Source organism: Schistocerca gregaria, chromosome 4, assembly GCF_023897955.1.
Source record: "Schistocerca gregaria isolate iqSchGreg1 chromosome 4, iqSchGreg1.2, whole genome shotgun sequence".
Lineage (NCBI taxonomy): Eukaryota > Metazoa > Arthropoda > Insecta > Orthoptera > Acrididae > Schistocerca > Schistocerca gregaria.
The window spans coordinates 314,047,184-314,069,661 of NC_064923.1; the positions used below are offsets into that span (position 1 = coordinate 314,047,184).

General features: G+C 37.2%; 1 protein-coding gene across 1 annotated transcript in view; it reads right to left on the bottom strand.

The window, feature by feature from the left end:
- LOC126365881 (dynein axonemal heavy chain 6) overlaps positions 1-22,478 on the bottom strand; it is a 1,020,408-nt gene that overhangs the window by 404,495 nt on the left and 593,435 nt on the right. The window contains exon 43 of the mRNA XM_050008578.1: positions 701-884. Within this exon, the coding sequence (XP_049864535.1) occupies positions 701-884 (184 nt within the window). The remainder of the gene's footprint in view (positions 1-700; positions 885-22,478) is intronic.

The window sequence follows — 22,478 nt, forward strand, 5'->3', positions numbered from 1 at the left end:
TCGCATGGTGCTACTGATAAATTAATGTGAGTGTTCGGGGATCCCAGCCTTCACTGTATTGGCCACTGTCCATCTAGCACCCATGAAAAGTTAACAGATCACTTTAGTAGATGCACATGCACAAAAAGGCAACAAACTGATAAGTCTGTCACCAAGAAATCAAAATAATGCTGCATTAAAACCTGTAGAGTGAATATCAACTCCTTCTTCTGTGGAATGGTCTTAACAGTTTCTGGCTTTTGAAATCATATACAACCAACGCTACTATCAATCTAAACTGAGAGTACACAGTTATGTTAATATAATTATAAATATTATGCAAATAAAAACTGAAATTAAATGTAATGAAATGTGTGATAATGTCCTTACTGAGTGGTAAAATTCTATATAACTTTAGGTAGCAGAAACAACTCTGAGACTATTGAACTGTATTATAAGTATTATGGACATGTTGACAGTGAAATAAACCACAATGTTAACTTATGAAATGTCTGATTTTGTTAAATTAAAATATGAAGACCATCACAATAAGTCACTATGATAAGTATTCAGTTTTTGTTTCTTTTATTAACATTTTAAAAGAAGAGTTTTTTTTGTTTTGTTGGAAAGGGCAACAACTGCAGTTATACCAATGGAATACCATATCATATTATTATAAATGAGTCTGATTATTACAGAAAGAAGATTAATACTGGCATACCTAAAGGCATCTCCCACAGGACTCATACATAAAACTAAATGGAGCCTGCTTCTAACTCTGCTTATAAAAAACTCAAATATTCCATCTCTGTTTCCTTCATCAATGCCTGCCTCCTTTGCATCATTTCTTGATGCAATGATAACTTTTTCATACTCATCAGATTCAAAAAGGTTAGGCACTTCACCTGGAATGCGAATAATGATTTAGTACTGAGAACTAAGTGACTAAACATTATATGATTAAGAGTTATCAAAATGTCCAGTATTCTCTAGAAAATGAATTTGCAGCAGTTAATTTCTAATTGTTATTCACTATACTAATGTCTTCCAAGTAATGAGTTTATTTAGAGTGGGAATGGTTTTAGGATAATGGGATATAATGTAAATGGAAGAAACATATTTCAATCTTGAATCTGACTAGAAACACTTAATATGATGTACAACTAGCATATAACTGTCCTTGGGTTATCTTCATGAAGAAAGAGAAAACATGTAACACATAATTCCAAATAAAACAAGTCAAAATACAGGAATATGTTGTTTTACTGAAGTCACCAGTCTAACTGGAACAACACTTATAACATTATAGTATGCTGGATCTTGGAAAAAACTCTGTCATACAATTTGTGTCTATCCAAACATGTTTTACCACAGAGTGATATAATCAGCGTATTTTTATTCTGCAGTATTATTATTTATAGAAAACTATCACATTATTTTGCATATATATATATAATAGAAAGAAACTTCCACATGGGAAAAATATATTAAAAACAAAGATTCCAAGACTTACCAAGCGGGAAAGTGCCGGCAGAGAGGCACAATGAACACACACACAAACACACACACAGAATTACTAGCTTTCGCAACCGATGGTTGCTTCTTCAGGAAGGAGAGGGAAAGACGAAAGGATGTGGGTTTTAAGGGAGAGGGTACGGAGTCATTCCAATCCCGGGAGCGGAAAGACTTCCCTTAGGGGAAAAAAAGACAGGTGTACACACACACACACACACACACACACACACACACACACACACATATCCATCCGCACATACACAGACACAAGCAGACATATTTAAAGGCCCTTACTCTTTGCCTTTAAATATGTCTGCTTGTGTCTGTGTATGTGCGGATGGATATATGTGTGTGTGTGTGTGTGTGTATGTGTGTGTGTGTGTGTGCGAGTGTACACCTGTCTTTTTTTCCCCTAAGGGAAGTCTTTCCGCTCCCGGGATTGGAATGACGCAATCTATCCTTTCTCTAATATCATTAACTAACTATGGTTTACATATTACAAATGCATGATCCAAATGCTGATCCCCCAGATCCAGACTGCAGTTCTATAAAAAGGCAGAGGAATCTGTGGATGCAGCTACAGCAGCTTAAAATAAGTGTAAAAGAACTGAAGACAACATACATGATTCATCTTGTGAGACTTATGCAGAGAAGTAGTGTAAACTACATGGAGTGCAAACAAGACACAAACAGGATAAGATGGAAATAATGTTGTAAAGTAATTAGAACTATCAGACACTAGCAGTTACCTGAAGAACAATAGTGGGGTTCTATTATAATGTGTCTCTTCCATATATGTAATGTTTTAAAATCTGTAATGTATTCCCAGATGATTTTAAGATAGTAATGTTCTCTTCAGTTATGTAGGAACATGATATGTTTATCACACTTGAGCCTTCAGAACACCATGCTCCAAACCAACACAATTCTTTCAAAATTTTTTGCCTTAAGATTTAGTTTCCTTATGCTATGGAAATTGCCATTATCTACTATTCTTCAACAAAATGCTGATTTTGTTGAAGACAGCCAGCAGGATACTTACAATGTTTGCTGTGGTCCTCTAAGCAATGTGCATGTTTCGACACAGATGCTGGTTAATATGTATTAAGTGTCAAACTGAGAGTAAGATTCACAATAATGTTGTCAGTATCTTGTGAAGAATGGATATTTCTTCATTTTTCTAGAATTTATTGACATTAGGAGAATGCCTGTCACTCACAATAATAGCAGCAACAGTCATAACCTTCCAGTATGCACATGGATGGCCTCTGAAGTGTATTAGGAGGAAAAAAAGAAAGGTTAGGGTTTTTGTGCCCCATCAATGTCAATGACATTATAGATGTAGAACAAGGATGAAGAAAAAATGCGGTCCTACTTTGCTTAAATAATAGTCTCAGGATTTGCCACAGAGATTTGGAATGACTGTGAAAAATATAAATCACAAAGGCCAATTGAAGATCTTAACTCCCATATCCAACGAAAGCTGGTGCTGACAGATGTGAAAATTACCGAACTATCAGTTTAATAAGTCACAGCTGCAAAATACTAACGCGAATTCTTTACAGACGAATGGAAAAACTGATAGATGCGGACCTCGGGGAGGATCAGTTTGGATTCCGTCGAAATGTTGGAACACGTGAGGCAATACTGACCTTACGACTTATCTTAGAAGAAAGATTAAGAAAAGGCAAACCTACGTTTCTAGCATTTGTAGACTTAGAGAAAGCTTTTGACAATGTTGACTGGAATACTCTTTTTCAAATTCTAAAGGTGGCAGGGGTAAAATACAGGGAGCGAAAGGCTATTTACAATTTGTACAGAAAGCAGATGGCAGTCATAAGAGTCGAGGGGCATGAAAGGGAAGCAGTGGTTGGGAAAGGAATGAGACAGGGTTGTAGCCTCTCCCCGATGTTATTCAATCTGTATATTGAGCAAGCAGTAAAGGAAACAAAAGAAAAATTTGGAGTAGGTATTAAAATTCATGGAGACGAAGTAAAAACTTTGAGGTTCGCCGATGACATTGTAATTCTGTCACAGACGGCAAAGGACTTGGAAGAGCAGTTGAACGGAATGGACAGTGTCTTGAAAGGAGGATATAAGATGAACATCAACAAAAGCAAAACGAGGATAATGGAATGTAGTCCAATTAAATCGGGTGATGCTGAGGGAATTAGATTGGGAAATGAGACGCTTAAAGTAGTAAAGGAGTTTTGCTATTTAGGAAGTAAAATAACTGATGATGGTCGAAGTAGAGAGGATATAAAATGTAGACTGGCAATGGCAAGGAAAGCGTTTCTGAAGAAGAGAAGTTTGTTAACATCGAATATAGATTTATGTATCAGGAAGTCGTTTCTGAAAGTATTTGTTTGGAGTGTAGCCATGTATGGAAGTGAAACATGGACGATAACTAGTTTGGACAAGAAGAGAATAGAAGCTTTCGAAATGTGGTGCTACAGAAGAATACTGAAGATAAGGTGGATAGATCACGTAACTAATGAGGAGGTATTGAATAGGATTGGGGAGAAGAGAAGTTTGTGGCACAACTTGACTAGAAGAAGGGATCGGTTGGTAGGACATGTTTTGAGGCATCAAGGGATCACAAATTTAGCATTGGAGGGCAGTGTGGAGGGTAAAAATCGTAGAGGGAGACCGAGAGATGAGTACACTAAGCAGATTCAGAAGGATGTAGGTTGCAGTAGGTACTGGGAGATGAAGAAGCTTGCACAGGATAGAGTAGCATGGAGAGCTGCATCAAACCAGTCTCAGGACTGAAGACCACAACAACAACAACAACAACAACTCCCATATTCCTGAATGTTGGCCCATTTCTTAACAAATGCACTGGCTTGTTAGTTAAAGCGTATCAATCTATTCTGGATTTCCTCACAGTTGAATTACACTTAGGAGACAAATGCCATGGAATACCTCCTTATATCCTGTCAGACCTCCTTTTGCCCGGTGTAGTCACCAACCTGAAGTGGCATGAACTCAACAAGTTTATGGGAGTCCCCTGCAGAAACATGGAGCCATACTGCCTATATAGCTATCTATAATTGCAAAAACTGTTACCAGTGCACGATTCTGTGCATGAACTGACCTCCCAATTATGTCCCATAAATGTTAAATGAGATTCATGTCAGGTACAATTATGGCATATGCAAATAGAATAGCTAATTCACAGGATAAAATTAAAACCATATGGCCAGTTGTGAAGGAAGTATTTGGTCAGCAGCACAAGGTCGATGATATAAAGTCAGTTCACAGTAAAAGTTTTTCTGTTAATGATAAATAAAATATATGTACAGTATTTATCAATCATTTTGGAGCATTGATGTTGAATTAAATAAAAATTTATTTTTACAGGAATCAATAACTTTCTTGGCAAATGCCTTTCCGAGATTGACATCTCAAATACTGCTCTGTAATACAGACAAGAGGGTGACTGAGTCAATAATTAAATCACTTAAGGCTAAGGACTCTCATGGTTATGATGGAGTGCCTAGTCGAATATTAAAGTACTGTGCTGCACATGTTAGTTCTGTATTTGTAATTTTTCCTTTAGGAATGGTAAGTTTCCTGAATGATTAAAGTACTTAGCAGTAAAGCTGCTTTATAAAAAGGGAGAAAGGGATAATGTAGATAATTGTAGACCTATTTCTATGCCATTAGTGTTTGCAAAAGTTATGAAAAATCTGTGTATGTAAGGCTAATTGAGAATTTTATATCACATGATTTGCTATCAGACATACAGTTCAGCTTTAGAAGTCATTTAACAACTGAAAATGCAATAATCTCTTTTCTCTGTGAGGTACTGGATGGGTTAAGCAAAAGGTTTCAATGCTTGGCAATGTTTTTTTTTTTTTTTTTTTTTTTTGATTTAACTAAGGCATTTGATTGTGTTGATCACAAAATGTTGCTCCAGAAGTTGGACCATTACGGAATATGGGGAGTAGCTCACAACTGGTTCACCTCTTATTTTAGCAACAGACAACAAAAGGTCATTATTCACAATGTAGAGAATGGCTGTGATGTGGGGTCTGAGTGGGGTACAGTCAAGTGTGGGGGTGCCCCAGGGGTCGATATGCCTTCTAGTATTAAGGGTAACACCAAAATAATTCTGTTAGCTGATGACACTAGCATGGTAGTAAAGGATGCTGTGTGCAACATTGGCTTGGTTTCAAATAGTGCAGTTCATGACCTAAGTTCATGGCTTGTAGAAAATAATTAATGCTAAATCACAATAAGACTCAGTTTTTACAGTTTCTAGCACACAATTCAATAAAACAAGACATTTTAATTTCACAGAATGGGCATATGATTAGTGAAACTGAACAGTTCAAATTTCTAGGTGTTGAGATAGATAGTAACCTGCTGTGGAAAGCTCACATTTAGGATCTTGTTCAAAGACTTAATTTTACTATTCAAACAGTATCTGAAGTGAGTGATCATTTAACACGAAAATTAGTCTACTTTGCTTATTTTCATTCGCTTATGTCATATGGTATTATATTTTGGGGTTAACTCTTCCCATTCTAAAAGGATATTTTTGGCTCAGAAACGGATGGTTCAGGCAGTACGTGGTGTAGGTTTACGAACCTCTTGTTGACCCCTGTTCTCTAGCATGAGTATTTTGAAATTGGCCTCTCAATATATATATTCCTTAGTATCATTTCTTATCAACAATATTATCTTCTTCCCAAGAATAAGCAGCTTTCACTCAGTTAATACTCGGCAGAAATCAAACCTGCGTTTGGATCAGACTTCCAGAAGTCTTGTGCAGCAAGGTGTGCAGTATACTACTGCATCCATTTTCAATAAGCTACAACTCAAATTCAAACTCTTAGCAGTAATCTATGTGCTTTCAAATTGAAATGCAAGGGTTTCCTCATGGGTCAGTCCTTCTATTCTGTCAAGGAGTTCCTTGAAAAATTAAGCTGATTCTTGTTGTATTGTTGACTGTGTTTAATAACTTCTGGACTGACTTAATGGGTTCATAAACATTTATTTTTATCTGTTATTAGTCTGTTGTCATTCATGTACTGACATGTTTGATGACCTTGGAGATTTGCTCCTAAATTTGTTCCTACAGAACTTGACGTGTAGATAAAAATATGTAAAAAAGTAATCTGGGTGGCCAAATCATTCACTCTAACTGTCCAGAATGTTCTCCAATTCAGTCATAAACAATTGTGGCCTGATGACATGGCACTTTGTCATCAACAAAAATTCCACTGTTGTTTGGGAACATGAAGTCCATGAATGGCTGCAAATAGTCTCCAAGTTGCCAAAAATAACCATTTCCAGCCAGCGATCAGCTCAGTACAAACAGAGAACAAAATCCATCCCATATAAACACAGCCCACACAATTATTGAGCCACCACCAGCTTGCAAGGTTCCTTGTTGACAACTGGGTCCATGGATTTATTGGGTTTGCACCACATTTGAATCCTACAACAAACTCTTACCAACTGAAATCAGGACTCATCTGATAAGGCCATCATTTTTCAATCATATAGAGTACAACCGATACAATCATGGGCCCAGGAGAGATGCTTCAGGCAATTTTGTGCTGCTGGGAAAGGCCTCGTGTTGGTGGCTGTTGCCATTGCCCATTAATGGCAAAATTTCTCGCGCTATCCTAGCGGATGCATTTGTCAAATATCCCACATTGATTTATGTGGTTATTTCATGCAGTGTTACTTGTCTGTTAGCATTGACTAGTCTATGAAAACGCCACTGCTTGTTCATTACGTGAAGGCCATTGGCCAATGCATTGTCTGTAATGAGAGGTAATGCCTGAAATTTGGTATTCTTGCAACACTCTTGACACTATGGATCTTGGAATACTGAACTGCATAATGATTTCTGAAATGCAAAGTCCCATGCATTTAGCTCAAACTACCATTCCAGATTCAAATTCTGTTAATTCCAATTGTGTGGCCATAATCACATCAGAAACCTTTTCACATCAAGCACCAAAGTACAAATGACAACTCCATCAATGTCCTGCCATTTTATACCTTGCGTATGCAATACTACCCCCCTCTGTATATGTGCATGTCACAATGCCATGACTTCTGTCACCTCAGTGTAATTGTAACATGTGTTACAGTGTTGCGCCCATGAGCTAATACTAAGTTATGGGTGCAACAAAGAGTGTATCTTCAAATAAACAGACATCTAAAGCAGATCCACTTCATAAGGATTCTCATGATTTGTACTCATAAGATCAACATTGTCTCTTGGGTACTGTGGAATCCAATGAACTTTCCCAAATCTACCTATCGTTCCTCTGCTAATTGGTAAGCCATCTTCTATCTCATATATCTCTAAAATTATTGATAGCAATATTAAATTTACTTATATCATTTTTATATTTACTATTCTCCAAATAGCAGAGATGCTGAGTCACAGATAGGCACAACAAAAAGACTGCCAAAAATCAGCTTTTCCCCATCAAGGCCTTTGTTGAAAAAAAGACAACAGACATACACACATTCATGCAAACACAACTCACACTCATGTGACAACAGTCTTTCGCAGTTGAAGCCACTCTGGATTTTCCATTGTAAAATATTATACTTACTTTGACACCTGAATTATTTTCTGCTCTGCAGTTATGAACCACACATACATCAGAAGGTAGTTATTGTACATGCTGAAAATCTTGTGAGCACTTTTACTGATAAGAAGCATCTTCCTCATCTGGACCAAAATAAGCTCCTCATGCCATATGCTCCAGTGTTTCTGACACTTTCTTTATCATACTACTTTGCCACAGATAACCACACTCCTATCAACAGTGTGTCACAATAGATGTTGTTTTCTATGTAGTGCCACAGCGTGCAGTAATCAGCTTTATCATGGTTAGATGTTGTGGCATAATGCACTGCCAATATTGCAGAATACATGTTCCATGGAAAGTTTGTTGTCATTGGAATAAAAGTCCAAGTACCTTCTTCTTTAACATTCATGCACCTGTAAATGTGACTGGCAGTTCTGTGAAGTTTTCAATAATGTCAAGTTTGTATCTTCCTGGCTTGTTAGAAACATAGAAACTGCATTACTTTTTTAAGCATTCACATTCCATTTTCTCAGATATCTACCAGCTGTTCTTCCATACAACTTTGGACACATTGGTATTCAGGAATGAACACTTCAGAAATGATAACAACATTCACTTTGTGCACTACTTATCCACTTGTGATCATGAACTGTATGCTGCCTATGCTGCTATCAAGAAATCTCTTCACACATTGGATGAGCAACAGTTCTCTCTCATCACAGATCACAAGCCACTAACATACACTTTCCACCAGCATCCTGAGAAAGCGTCACCTCATCAGCTATGACATCTCAACTATAACGGACAGTTCACAGCTGATGCTCCCTCTCAGATTTAAGTAATCACTGATACACAATTGAGCTTGAAGCTCTAGAAGCACAACAACTATCAGATAATGAGTTGCAAGATTTGTTAGTCCACCCACTGGACCTACAACTCCATTGCCAACAGGCAATTGCATCTTTACATAACATGTCACACCCTGGATATGAGCAACTATCAACACAGTGAAGAGACCTTTTGTCTGCCCACACATCATGGACAGAGACTGCACGCAATATGTGTGACACTGTGTGGCCCATCAACAAAATAAAATTAGCTGGGACATTAGGTCATCTCTTGGCATGTTTCTTCCTCCAAATATAGATATGAACATGTCCACCTAGACTTTGTAGAATCTCTCCCAACATCAGAAAAATACACCTACTGCCTTACAGGCCATCGACTGTTTTACATGCTACCTCACTTACTGCCAAAACCATTACAACTGTGTTGTTCTGGGGATGGATATCCCATATTGGTGTGCCTCTACAAATCAAAACAGACAAGGGAAGACAATTTGGGTTGCATCTTTTCAAAGTGCTTCCATCCTATTGGGTATTAAGTGGATTAGAACTACAGCTTACCACCCGGCAGGAAATGGTTTAGTTGAACACATAGACTGTCAACTGAAAGTGTCACTTCAATGTCATGAGTCACAGTGGCAGACAGAGTCATTGCCCTTCATACTCCTGGGTCTCCATGTGTTGCTGAAAGAAGGCCTGAAGCCATGACTGCTGAACATGTTTATGACCAGCCGCTACAACTGGCTGGTGAGTTCTTTGCCAATGAACCAAACGACTGCATTGACCCAACAGGTTTCATAAAAAAGATGCATACACAAGTCCGACAACTATGCCCCATTTCTCTGAGGGATCAGCAGACTTGTTGCCCTTTTGTTTTTCATGAGCTATTGAAGTGCTGTCTTATCTCCATATAGCATGACACAATATGCAAGTCCCTACAGTCAACCTACGATGCACCTTACTGTGTCATTAGCAGGGAATACAAGACACTCAGAATTAACATGTCAAGGGATTTTTGCTTGAGAACAGATGCATCTTCACTGAGACTGGGAGCATATTTATTTCAGAACACTGAAAATGATGGGGAACCAACATCTATGATAATCAGTTTTGCTGGTCAAACACTTTCTCAATCCAGTGGTCATATTCCACGACAGAGCTTGAGGCTCTTGGAGTTATATGGGCAGCTAAGAAATTTTATTAATACTTATGGGGAAATGGCACCAAAGCCTACTGTGACCATCAAGCACTTTCCTTTCTGTTTACATGGAAATTATTACAGCAAAGGCTGGCCACGTGGTGCATGTACTTCCAGGAACTCAGTATTGAAATCATGTACATCAAGGGTAAGCCAAACATAACTGCAGTCACTTTGTCAATGACAGCTAAAGGGTTTGATGAATTCTCCAAATTAGAGAACAGAATTCTGAAATTAGGTTTCTGCTTATGCAGGACAAGACACAACAAACATATTGTGGAAAGAAGTGCAAGAATTTGGAGCAACTGCATTAGGGAGACCTGCAAAATAAGAAGGTAAGGCAGAAACTGTATGAAAATAATGGCAAGAATTTGAAGAAATTCTATACTATGTACAAGGGAGTCCTGTTTCATTGGCGCACACTGAATCAAGAATAGCTGTATATGTTTACTGGAAAGTTATGTAGATGATTTCGTTTTGTACACTAACAATATATGGAGTCACTGTGGGGTTTCCAAATGCACCAACAAGATAAAGATGTATAGCTATTTTCCCAACTTGTGGAGAAGAGTTCTCCAAGTATTTCAGAAGTGCATTACTTTCCAAAAGATGGAAAACTCAAAGAAGTCCATACTGATTCAACTACATCCTATAGTGCCGAAGAAATCCTCAAAATTAGTGTCCTTGGATGCTGCAAGACCCTATCGACAAGGAAAAGGAGGTGTCAAATATGTTGCTGCCTTGTATGATATTTTCACAAAATATGTTCAGTTGTATGTAGTGTGGTCTGTGACCGGAGGTTCTTTCATTAGCAGGATTACAGAAAATTATCTCACAAGAGTGGGGAACCCACAGATAATGTTAATGGACAATGCTTTGTACTTCATAGGCAATATATGGAAGGGATTTACTAAAGCAAACAAAATAAAACATACATCAGTATTGTGATTTCACCCTGAGGCAAGCCTAATGGGAAGCATATTCAAAGAATTTAACAGGTTTATATGCACCTATACACACCAAAAGCATGTAAATTGGGTTGACTGTATCTCAACATTTCAACAAATCTTTAACAACTTGCCACACACTCCAACTGGTATTAAATGTGCTGAACAGATATTTAGAAGGAGAGACATCAATGACTTGGAAAAACCATAGCCCATGATAATTAGGGGAGAGATGTCACTTGAAGAAAAAGTACTCCAGGCTTTGATTAATTTGGAGGAGAAAGGGCTGAACAGAGGAAAAAGTCATATAACAAAAGATTGGGACACACTGTACAATTCCACGTAGGTTATGAGCTATTACTACAAACGCACACTAAATCTATGAAATATGGTAAACTCAATGATAAATGGCCGCTTTTGTACACTGGGCCATTTGTAGTTACTAAAATTCCACATCCAGATGCATATAGATTAGCCATCCCTTATAGTGGAAAGGACAAGGAACTTTATCCACACAAGGATCTAAGAGAATTTGTACACTAAATTGATTGGACAAAGGTCAAACCTCACTAGCAGTAACATACACGAATAATTCAAATATTTCAATATAATAAGTATCTAACAATTGTTCACTTAGTTTTAAGAGAAAATTTTCATTTTGTTTGTTCATACATTTTTAAATGGAAGCAAGGTAAGTTATAGTAATTTAAGATTCCATTCAACGTCAGAAGATTATATGAAACCTGAAAATCAAATATGATTGCTATGTTACTGATTCATTCTAAAATATGTACATTTCCCAAATACCACGTGATAAGGCACTTGAGATGTAAACACGTAAAGTAGCATTATGAAAGGGAGAGGACATGCACGCATAATAGGAGCTAACACACAGATCAGCAACCTCAGTACATGTGAAGAAACAATTCAGTCCAACTGGTACTTTGCTCACTGGATTCAACACAAACTTGGTGTATAGCTGCCAAATAATCTATATTCTGGAGGTTTTAATAAGTTAATTACTACTAAAATGAAGGAGTCTATGCTGTAAGGATAAAACTAATACAGTAATTATAGGGCTATGATCACATTCTGAACAAACAATGAAAGATAATGAGGTTGTGCCCATCTACAACAACACCTATTAATTGCAAGTGTAATGAGAGTATGAATAGGGAAAGACTGAAAAAGGTAAGTCTAAATGTTGGAAATGCTCAGAATATTTGCACTCTTATAAAAGTAGGATCAGTTTTGAAAATTAAAAAGAAGTTGATGAATTTACACAGCCACATAAAAAGATATGTGCCTGAGGAGAAAAATTACAGAATAGTTAGTCAAGTAACAACTACAGGCTTAGTTCATAAGTTATTATTAAGTTTCTTCACCAGGTAACAATGCAAGGACATGCTCTGGTAAAAACAGGAAGGAGAATTTAGATAGCTGCCACCAAAGAAAATGGGCCACACAGCAAAATTATATGTAAGAATGTGACAGCATAAATGAGTGCAAGTATATGGAGACATTACAGTATGTAGAATGTTGTTAAATGAAGTTTAGGTCTAGCAGTACCAAGAAAAAAACGGGTCAGATCACATACTAAAAAACACAAGCTACTGATATGAACACCAAATATGAGTAGTCATGATGCATTTAGATGGGACCATGACTTACCTCAACATTCTTCTATAATATGTTCTCAGCACAACCTTTGTAGTGACATATTTAAGTACACTAAACACGCAAGAGTGCTATCTTGAAGATATGGATATAAGATTCATATTTTGGATCTACCAAAGCGACTAGGTTCAGCCTACTTTTGCAATCAGAATAATTGCCAATTTTAAGGATGTAGAAATTAGTAAGCTAAGATACTTTGCATACTTCCACTCTCCGATGTCATATGGAATAATATTGTGGGGCAACTAAACACATAGGCAAAAGGTATTCACTGCTCAAAAGAAAGTAGTTAGAATAACGTGTGGGGTTCACAGTCGCACATCTTGTAGGCATCTGTTTAAAAGGTTAGGAATTCTTACAACTGCTTCACAGTACATTTACTCAGTAATGAAATTTTTCTCAACAACATGAACCAGTTTAAAATCAACAGCGGCATTCATGATTAGAATACCTACAATACCTATATTTGGCACAGAAAGGGGTAAAATATGCTACTAGAAAACTTTTTGATAAATTATCAGATGAAATAAAATGTCTGACAGACAACAGTAATAGTTTCAAAAACAAATTGAAATCATATCTCCTTGACAACTTCTTCTATACCATAGATGAATTCTTGAATATGAGTAAATACATCTGGAGATATAATATATTGTGATATACCTTTTGCATTTCTTACTTTTATGTTTTCATCCTCTTTAAAAGCAAAGAGAAAAGATGAGGTGGTAGTAGCCCAGTGTAGAGCCTGTGCCTACCGTCAGGTATTTTTGACTTTCAGATGTTAAAAGACAGAGCAGTTTTTGTTCTTGTACGAGTTGTTGGAAGGAAGGTTTTCGCTCAGGGAGTGAACGAGTGAGAACCGCCATTTTTTAGCGAGTAATTGCAGACCACCACTGTGTGTATTTTCTATGTGCATCGAACAGAAATATAGTAGTGTTTTATTAACAGAATATTTGTGAGAGTTATTATTATTTCAAGTAGTAATGCAAGAAGAAGAACGGAAGCCCACCTGTGTACTTTGGAAAATTTACGAAGATCCGAATATAACAACACGGCCACAGTCAAGGAGAGGGCGATCGGACATAATATTAATAATTGGTACGCATAAAATACTATGAAGACAATTTATTTATATAAATATAAACTAAAATGATTCCTTTCCCATTACAGGCAATGCCTAGCTTATTGTGCTTGTCCTTCATGCCAAAGAATTAATCTCTTTAATTCATCCATTTTAAAAAAGCCACACATTCCAACATTTTATTATCATTCATTCCCTATCCTATTATATTATCATTTTATTATATTATAATACGCATTTTGTGCCATGTAAGGGAATGGGATAGATAACAGAAATATTTAGGTATAACACATTTATTGTGCATTTGACACATTACACAGCATAACGGTTTTTCCATGCTATTGATCTATGAAATGCATAACTAACTAATTAACTAACTACTCTGCAATAATGCACCTACAGACTCTAACTTTTAACATACCCTTTGCTGTGGCACGGACTAGAAAAACTAAACTTTTAGAAAATGTAAATAAAACAGTAAAATAAGGGAGAACTGGCACATCTATGATGTACATTAAAATAAGATTGACAATCAATAAAGGTATTTTAAATCCTGGTCAGGCCAAAGATATAATATAAGTAATGACTGAAAATCAACAGTAATACATACGATTGTATGCAGAAAGGCCTCCGTTAATGTATACTGTAATTGTGGACCATGCCAGTATGGAGCATTTGTATTGGAACTTATGCCATTTTCCTATAGGGATAAATGTTTTATTTTTCTCAGTCTATTTTTATCCAGTCATTCATCTAAACTGTTTACGGAAAAGATTGAAATGTGGTATACCCATAGTAATCAAGACTGTAGTTGGTGAGAGAGTAAGAAGAACATTAATTTTCCTATTTTTGTAAAAACTATTAGCAGGTGTTTCATTGTGCTTGTACTGTCTGTATTTTCATGTTCAGGATAGAGAGAGGATGTGAATTTCTGTTTGTTCACCAATAATGCAAAATCCAGGGAGATTCATGAAGATATGCAAATATTTTAATATGTTATTCTACAAGAAACTATAGAAGAAAAGTTCATATAAACATAGGTCCACAAATATGTAGTTTTATAGAGTTGTGGCAAATAAAAGATTTTGCCTCAAATTTAGCAACTTTGCCAATATGAAGCCATTGAAAAACAGTACGAGATTAAAGTGAAGCATGATTGACATTTATTTTGTTGTTATTGCCATGGTGAATCTAATAAAACATGTCCTGTATGTGTATCTCCAGTATTTTTCCAGAACATCCAGAGAAGCAAAGAAATAATTTCATAAAACTTTTAATTTTTAACTACTTGGCCCAATTTGTGTTTTAAATTCCAGACAACTGCACAAAGTTTTCAACAGTAGTTGTAGAAAATTTTATTTTTTAAAATGATGGTAATATTGTCAACTGAAACTGTATGAATGTGTCAGATAATTTACTTTTATTAATACCATAGCACACGTGAATTCATGTTAAACTGGAAAAAACAAAGCTCATTGTTAAGGAGGTTGTACACTCTGCATATAATTTCACAATACATTCACAATAAATGTTCAAAAACTCACTAATGGTTGCCAACAATGAGATAAATGTTTCTACATTCTTAATGGAAAGAAAACAACTTTACTTGTATAATAATCTTTGCAGATCTATGTTTATATGAACTTTTTTCTTTCGTTTTACTTGTAGAATAACATATTAAAATAACTGTATATCTTTGTGAATCACCCTGTATATTAATTCTTATACAAAGTCAACTTCACTTATTACTTATTACTTCTCCTGATCGACCTGTTCATGTTACCGGTACATGCAATACATTGGAGAACCAAGAAATTTATGTTGAGCAAGCCGGATGCTGTAAGGAGGAGGTAACTAACTGCAAAGCTTGAAGAACTATCATCTAAAAATTCAATATTATATGTTAAAGATTTTTCATGTATATGAAAAATCATTAGGCTGAATGCATGGAGTATATACTGCTGTGTATAAATTAGCTGAGACACATGTTTCCGACCAAACTAATTATTCTTGTGCCTCTTGTGCAGTGCCAGAAAATTTCCACCACAATTATTATTCTAAAAATTGAGTGACTAAAAGGGAAGAATGATAAAGAAAAGTGATAAGGAAGAGTACCAGAAGAAACTATAAGCAAAAAAACCTATTTTCACAAGGAATTGTCAGAAAAATGTCATATTGCCAGCAGCAAGTGAATAAATAATAATAGAAAAGTGTATGTTGAGGTCACAACACTATGTTTGACAAAGCAGATTTTTAATGTGAACGGTGACAAACTACAGTGAATGATCCCCAACTACACATTGACTTACAAGTGTACACACAACTTTACCACTATTTCACAGTTTAATTCAGAGTGCAGAGGTGCTGTGCAAACCACATTACAATGTGGTGTAAAGCACAACATATCTGATGAGCTGTAAAATCAACCAAACTTTTTGTTGAGTTTTTTGTCTTGTTTGAAATGGTGATTCTGCAGTTGTCCAAGACTAAAGCATTCGCTTCCGCAACCATTTCCAGTGTGATGACATGATGAGCACGTCCAGGATGAGCAATTTCTTCCAGTGATTTGCACCCCTCAAGGAATTGTTTGCACTGTTCCACAACACTTGAACGACTCAAACTGTACTCACTGTACACAGTCTTCATCCGTCAAAACATTTCATGGCCTCCAACTTCCTCAGCTACCAAAAATCAAATCACTCCTCATTGTTCCTGCTTACTCATGTGCATCTTCGGTAGTGAACGATATTTGTGACCACCTTCTCTTTGGCACGAAAACACACTGGCGCTACACTACATTACACGGTGTGCACGCATCATTCTCTCTACCATTAGATGGCACCACCTTCTGGGTAAGGCAAAGGTAAATGCACTGGCCAGGTTTCATTTGAATGAACCTTACACATCCCACCCCTTCTAAAGTGGTGTTCCACACCCCACCTAATCTCCACAACATCTTAGTCCACCCCTATGCAACTCACAATCCCAACCTCTTGTTACAAGGATCATATCCCCATGGGAGATGCAGATGCAAATCCTGTCCAATCGACCAACATAACACTTCCTATTCCAGTCCTGCCATAGGTTATCCTGCCCCATCAGGGGCTGGGCCACCTATGGAAGGAGCCATATCATTTACCAGCTATGTTCCAATCATCACACGGCTTTTTATGTTGGTACGACTACCAATTAGCTGTCCACCAGGATGAAGGACCACTGCCAAACTGTGACCAAGAGCAAAGTAGACTACCCCATGGCACAACATGCAGCTGAACATAAAACACTAGATTTCAATGGCTGCTTCACTACCCAAGCCACCTGCAGCCTTCCTTCAACTATCAGATTTTCTGAACAGTGCAGATGGGATTTATTCTTACAACACATTCTCTGCAGCTGTAATTATCTAGGGTCTCATCCTATGGTAACATGCTGTCCCCACACCCTAAACTCAATGTTTCCACCCCCTCAGTCCATCACCTCCTACCAATTCTCATATCCCCCTGTTTATCTGAAGCCCTCTGCCAATTTACTTGCCCATCTTTCTGCACTCCTCTCCTTTTTTGTTACTTTTCTCCCCACCTGCCTGCCCACAACCTCCTGATGCAGTGCCTGTTGGCAGTCTAGTCCCTGCACACTCCACCAGTCAGCATTTGTCTCTCTCCCCATCTATACAGTTCCATCCCTTCCCCTTCCCTGCCCCCTCCGGATTGCTGCTTACATCCCACTTGATAGTTGCATTCTGGCCTGAGATGCTGGAGTTTGTGGTTGCGTGTGTGTGAGGTGTGCTTGCTTGTGTGTGTGTGTGTGTGTGTGTGTGTTGTGAATGGTGGATTTCTCTTTTACTGATGAAGGCTGTGACCAAAAGCTTTATGTAAGAGTCTTTTAATTGTGTCTGTCTGCAACTTCATGTGTCTTACTTACAGTAAGTAGCAATCCATCTTTATGTGCATTATTGAGTAATGTGATTTAGGTATGAATGATGTAAATGAACAACTTAATGAAGTAAGTATTGATTAAAGCAAATTATGAAAGAACTTACTGAATGAGAATTTGCAGAAGTGCAACAACAAATTTTAGATAGTAGCATCATGCTGAATGTTTTACAAGTATGTGAAGATTAAGATGAAGTAGTTCTCAGGTTTCACTTTCACAACATTACAGGAATGTATAAATGATTTCATTACACAAAAATTTCAAGAAAAGATAGATATGTCAACTAGTGATGCCAAGAAAGTAGAGGTAGTATTTTCAACATAAAGAGAAGAAAGTTATTCACAAACCACTGTAGGTAAAGAACGTGTTTGGAAGAGACTACTTAAATTTTGTACACAACTGCAGCTTGACTGGTGAGAGAAATATTGAGATGAATTTAGCAAAGTTTAAAATTAATTTGAAAGACTTTTGTTGTTCTCTAACATTTGATGCTAATTTGTTTGAAAAGTTTGATTCTGATAGGAAAATCTGTAATCATGACTTCACAGTAACATTGCAAGGAAAAGTTACTAATGAAAGGAGAATTATGTTTGTTACTGTTAAAGAGCTATACTGTTTTGATTGAAATGCAGAATCGTGTGATAGTAGTTACAAAATGTAAGTGTAAGATTGTGTTTGGGATTAGAATTGTATTGGAAATGGCACCACAAGATATATTACTTCAAATGGCTCTGAGCACTATGGAACTTAACAGCTGAGGTCATCAGTCCCCTAGAATTTAGAACTACTTAAACCTAACTAAGCTAAGAACATCACACACATCCATGCTCAAGGCAGGATTCGAACCTGCGACCATAGGGGTCGTGCGGTTGCAGACTGTAGTGCCTAGAACTGCTCGGACACACCAGCCGGCACATACTACTTATGTGGGTGGTTTGATAGATACGGTAAATTTCCTTGAAAGGACAAAACATTTTTGATCTGCTCTCATAGTTGGTAAGTCTGATTATGCCAGGAAATGTATAAAGAATTTGAACAATATACATCACACACAGTTCATTGCTAACAATCATCTGCATTGGTCAGTGTCTTGATTGTGTGTAAAAATGGAGAAAACTGTGTTTCATGCTGGAAGGGTGGTGGACAATGGGAATTAGTGATATCTACTCTTACCGGTGATTTGAGATTGCAGATCATGTGTGTTTGTGTTTACAGAAAATATAAGGCTGAGAACTGAATTAGGAGAGACCTGATTTATGTAATAATAGATATAGATAAAAGGAAATTAGGCCCTGTTTAGATTGGTGTGGTAATTTATGTTCAAGATATTCTGGGGCACCAGATGATGGTTCATATGCTAGAGCAAGCAGGGCTCAGAGTGTGCAGAGCAGTGCAGAGTGCCAAGGCGCTCAATCCATGGTGAAGTTCTGTGACTGTGAGATTTGATAACCAGGGAGATTTATGTATAACACAGATCCAAATTTGAATGAGAAGCATAACAAGTATCTGTTCTTGTTATTGGTTCTAAGAAGTTCTTGTTGACTGGAAGTTAAACCGATATGTAATTGGAATAATAAATACTTGTTTGTGAACCCATCTGTGCCAGTTAATATGTAACAGCAGTCATTTCACAGGAGAAGTCTGGTAGAAGGGGAACCCTCTGAAATGAGTAATATGATTGCATCAAGGAGAGAACTGACAACTGTGGATTTGTGAACCAATGAAGATTAACAGGAAGAAGAAAGAGAAGAAGAAAGGAACAGGCACAACATTTCACAGAAGGTAAAAAATATGAAATAATCAGTCAAATGATATCTGCTGATTAGTATGCAGAAAATTCACAAAAAAATCTGGATGGGTGGAATAGAAATGAAGTCTCATGCTTCTCGACAAAGCATAGGGGAACGATGCAGGGGACCTGCACCACCATACTAGGCAAGGTCCTAATGGAGGTGGTTTGCCGTTGCCTTCCTCTAACCGTAATGGGGATGAATGAAGATGATGAAGATGACACAACTACACCCAGTCATCTCGGGACAGGTGAAAATCCCTGACATTACTGGGAATCAAACCCAGGACCTTGTGATAGGGAAGCAAGAACGCTACTGCGAGACCACAAGCTGCAGACTCTGAGTTCTTAGAAAAATAAAGTTGAGTGTTTGTTTGCGCAACTCACAGTAACTGTTTACGGCCCCATCCACAATCATAACCTTATCCTGTGCGCTCTCTGAGTACCTACCAACCAGGTTTCAATATTGAAAGTATTGTGCAGGTAAAAATTCCAAGTGATCGGAGATAGAAAGTGATTTTGAAAGAATACTGAATAAATTCCTCCATTTGATTACCACGGTATCAACCATAGAGATTTTAGGCAGGCAAATTAAATGTGAACGTTCCTTAAATTGTATCGAGTGCCCGGAAGAAAATGTGTGGATTACTCCAGTATCATAATCAAATGTCAGACATTAATTAAAGCAGGTAATGAGAGAAAAAAAGGATGGGAAAGGAGTGGCTCAATAGTGTATAAATTAGGGGACTTGGTATTAGTAAAGAAGCATAATAGAAGTTCAGAGACTGAGCAACTAATACCCAACTTTCCACACCTTTTGTAGCCAGTGAGCAATAAATCCTTCACTATATTATGTTCAAATTTAAGCCAAATGCGGATTCAATGAAACCCCACAACCATTTTTTAGGTTAGAGAGCATGATCTCAAAGGCAAGGGAAGTACTCAATGATAGTCCTTATGTAAAGCAGTGAAGAGAGGAAATACTGAAATTATATAGTAATCTAATGAAGAAATGTAATATCACCTGAATGGGATGGCAACTATGGAAGTCAGGGTTGATGTCAAACCATGAGGTACATGGTAAAGGAGAATTAAGTATTAATGTTACAGTTACTAATAAGAATATTAATTAAGTGTCCCTTGGGTTGTTCTTTTAAGATTTGAAATTTCTAGATTTCTCTTTTTTGACTTTTGTATAATGGGTTATATTACTTAAGATTACATTGTCCTGTAATCAGTTTAGATTAAAGATACATGGTATTGGTATTAAATGGTGCATATGAAAGAACCTTTAGTGGATAAGGAGGTGTAATCCAAGTCAGACCATCAGGAATGTTATCTTCTGATTTCTACCTGGAAGAGAATTTAGGCCTGAATGCCATAATTCAAAATTCTTAGATGAAATTTTTTGATTAGAATTGTAATGGTGATAAATGTGGTTAACCTATGGAAAACACCAGATAGGTGACATAGATGTGACAGTACATGGACGTGTACTAGAATGGTAAGAACGCTATGACATAACTGTATCTAACAAGGGAACCTCCCCATCGCACCCCCCTCAGATTTAGTTATAAGTTGGCACAGTGGATAGGCCTTGAAAAATGGAACACAGATAAATTGAGGAAACAGGAAGAAGTTGTGTAGAACTATGAAAAAAATAATCAAAATATACAAACTGAGTAGTCCATGCGCACGATATGCAACATCAAGGACAACACGATGTATGGAGCGCCGTGGTCCCGTGGTTAGGGTGAGCGGCTGCGAACGAGAGGTCCTCGGTTCAAGTCTTCCCTCTAGTGAAAAGTTTAATTTTTTATTTTCAGACAATTATTATCTGTCCGTCCGTTATGTTTTCATCTCTTTTTTGGGAGTGATTATCACATCCACAAGAAAACCTAAATTGGGCAAGGTAGAAGAATCTTTTTACCCATTCGCCAAGTGTACAAGTTAGATGGGTCAACAACATATTCCTGTCATGTGATGCACATGCCGTCACCAGTGTTGTATAGAATATATCAGATGTGTTTTCCTGTGGAAGAATCAGTTGACCTATGACCTTGCGATCAAATGTTTTCAGTTTCCATTGGAGAGGCACGTCCTTTCGTCTACTAATCGCACAGTTTTGCGGTGTGGTCGCAAAACACAGACACTAAACTTATTACATTGAACAGAGACGTCAATGAACAAACGGACAGATAATAAATGTCTGAAAATAAAAAAAAGTAAACTTTTCACTTGACGGAGGACTTGAACCAAGGACCTCTTGTTCCGCAGCCGCTCACACTAATCATAGGACCACGGCACTACTTAGTTCGCATTGTCCTTGATGTTGCCTATCTTGCGCATGGACTATTCAGTTTTTATATTTTGCTTATTTTTCTCATAGTTCCACACAACTTCTTCCTGTTTTCTCGATTTATCTGTGTTCCGTTTTTCATGGCCTATCCACTATGCCAACTTATAACTAAATTTGAGGGGGGTGCGAAGGGGAGGTTTCCTTGTAAGAACCAGGATTGTATATGAACAGTAGGGGACATGAGAAGGAATAAGCTTATTGTGGCTATGCTACAAGAACATTGGTTTTATGAGTAGATAGTTTCTCTCAGTAGTAATGTAAGATGAAACGTAGTAATTAAGAAAGTTACGAGATACCCTCAGTTATTACCAGTATGTGTGTAAGTAGACATGATCATGCAACCTTGAGGGCTAGCAAATAGAAGGGTGTAAATGCGCACGGTGGTCAGTGGGAGTTGGTGATATGCACTCTTACTGCTGAGTTGAGATTGCGAGATCATGTGTGTTTGTATCTATTGAAAATATAAGGCTGAGAACTGAATTGCAAAAGAGTGGGTTTAAGTAATGGTAGATATAGGTAAAAGGAATTAGGTTCTAAATGGACTGGTGTGGTACTTTGCGTTGAAGATATTCCGGTGGTGCCAGATGGC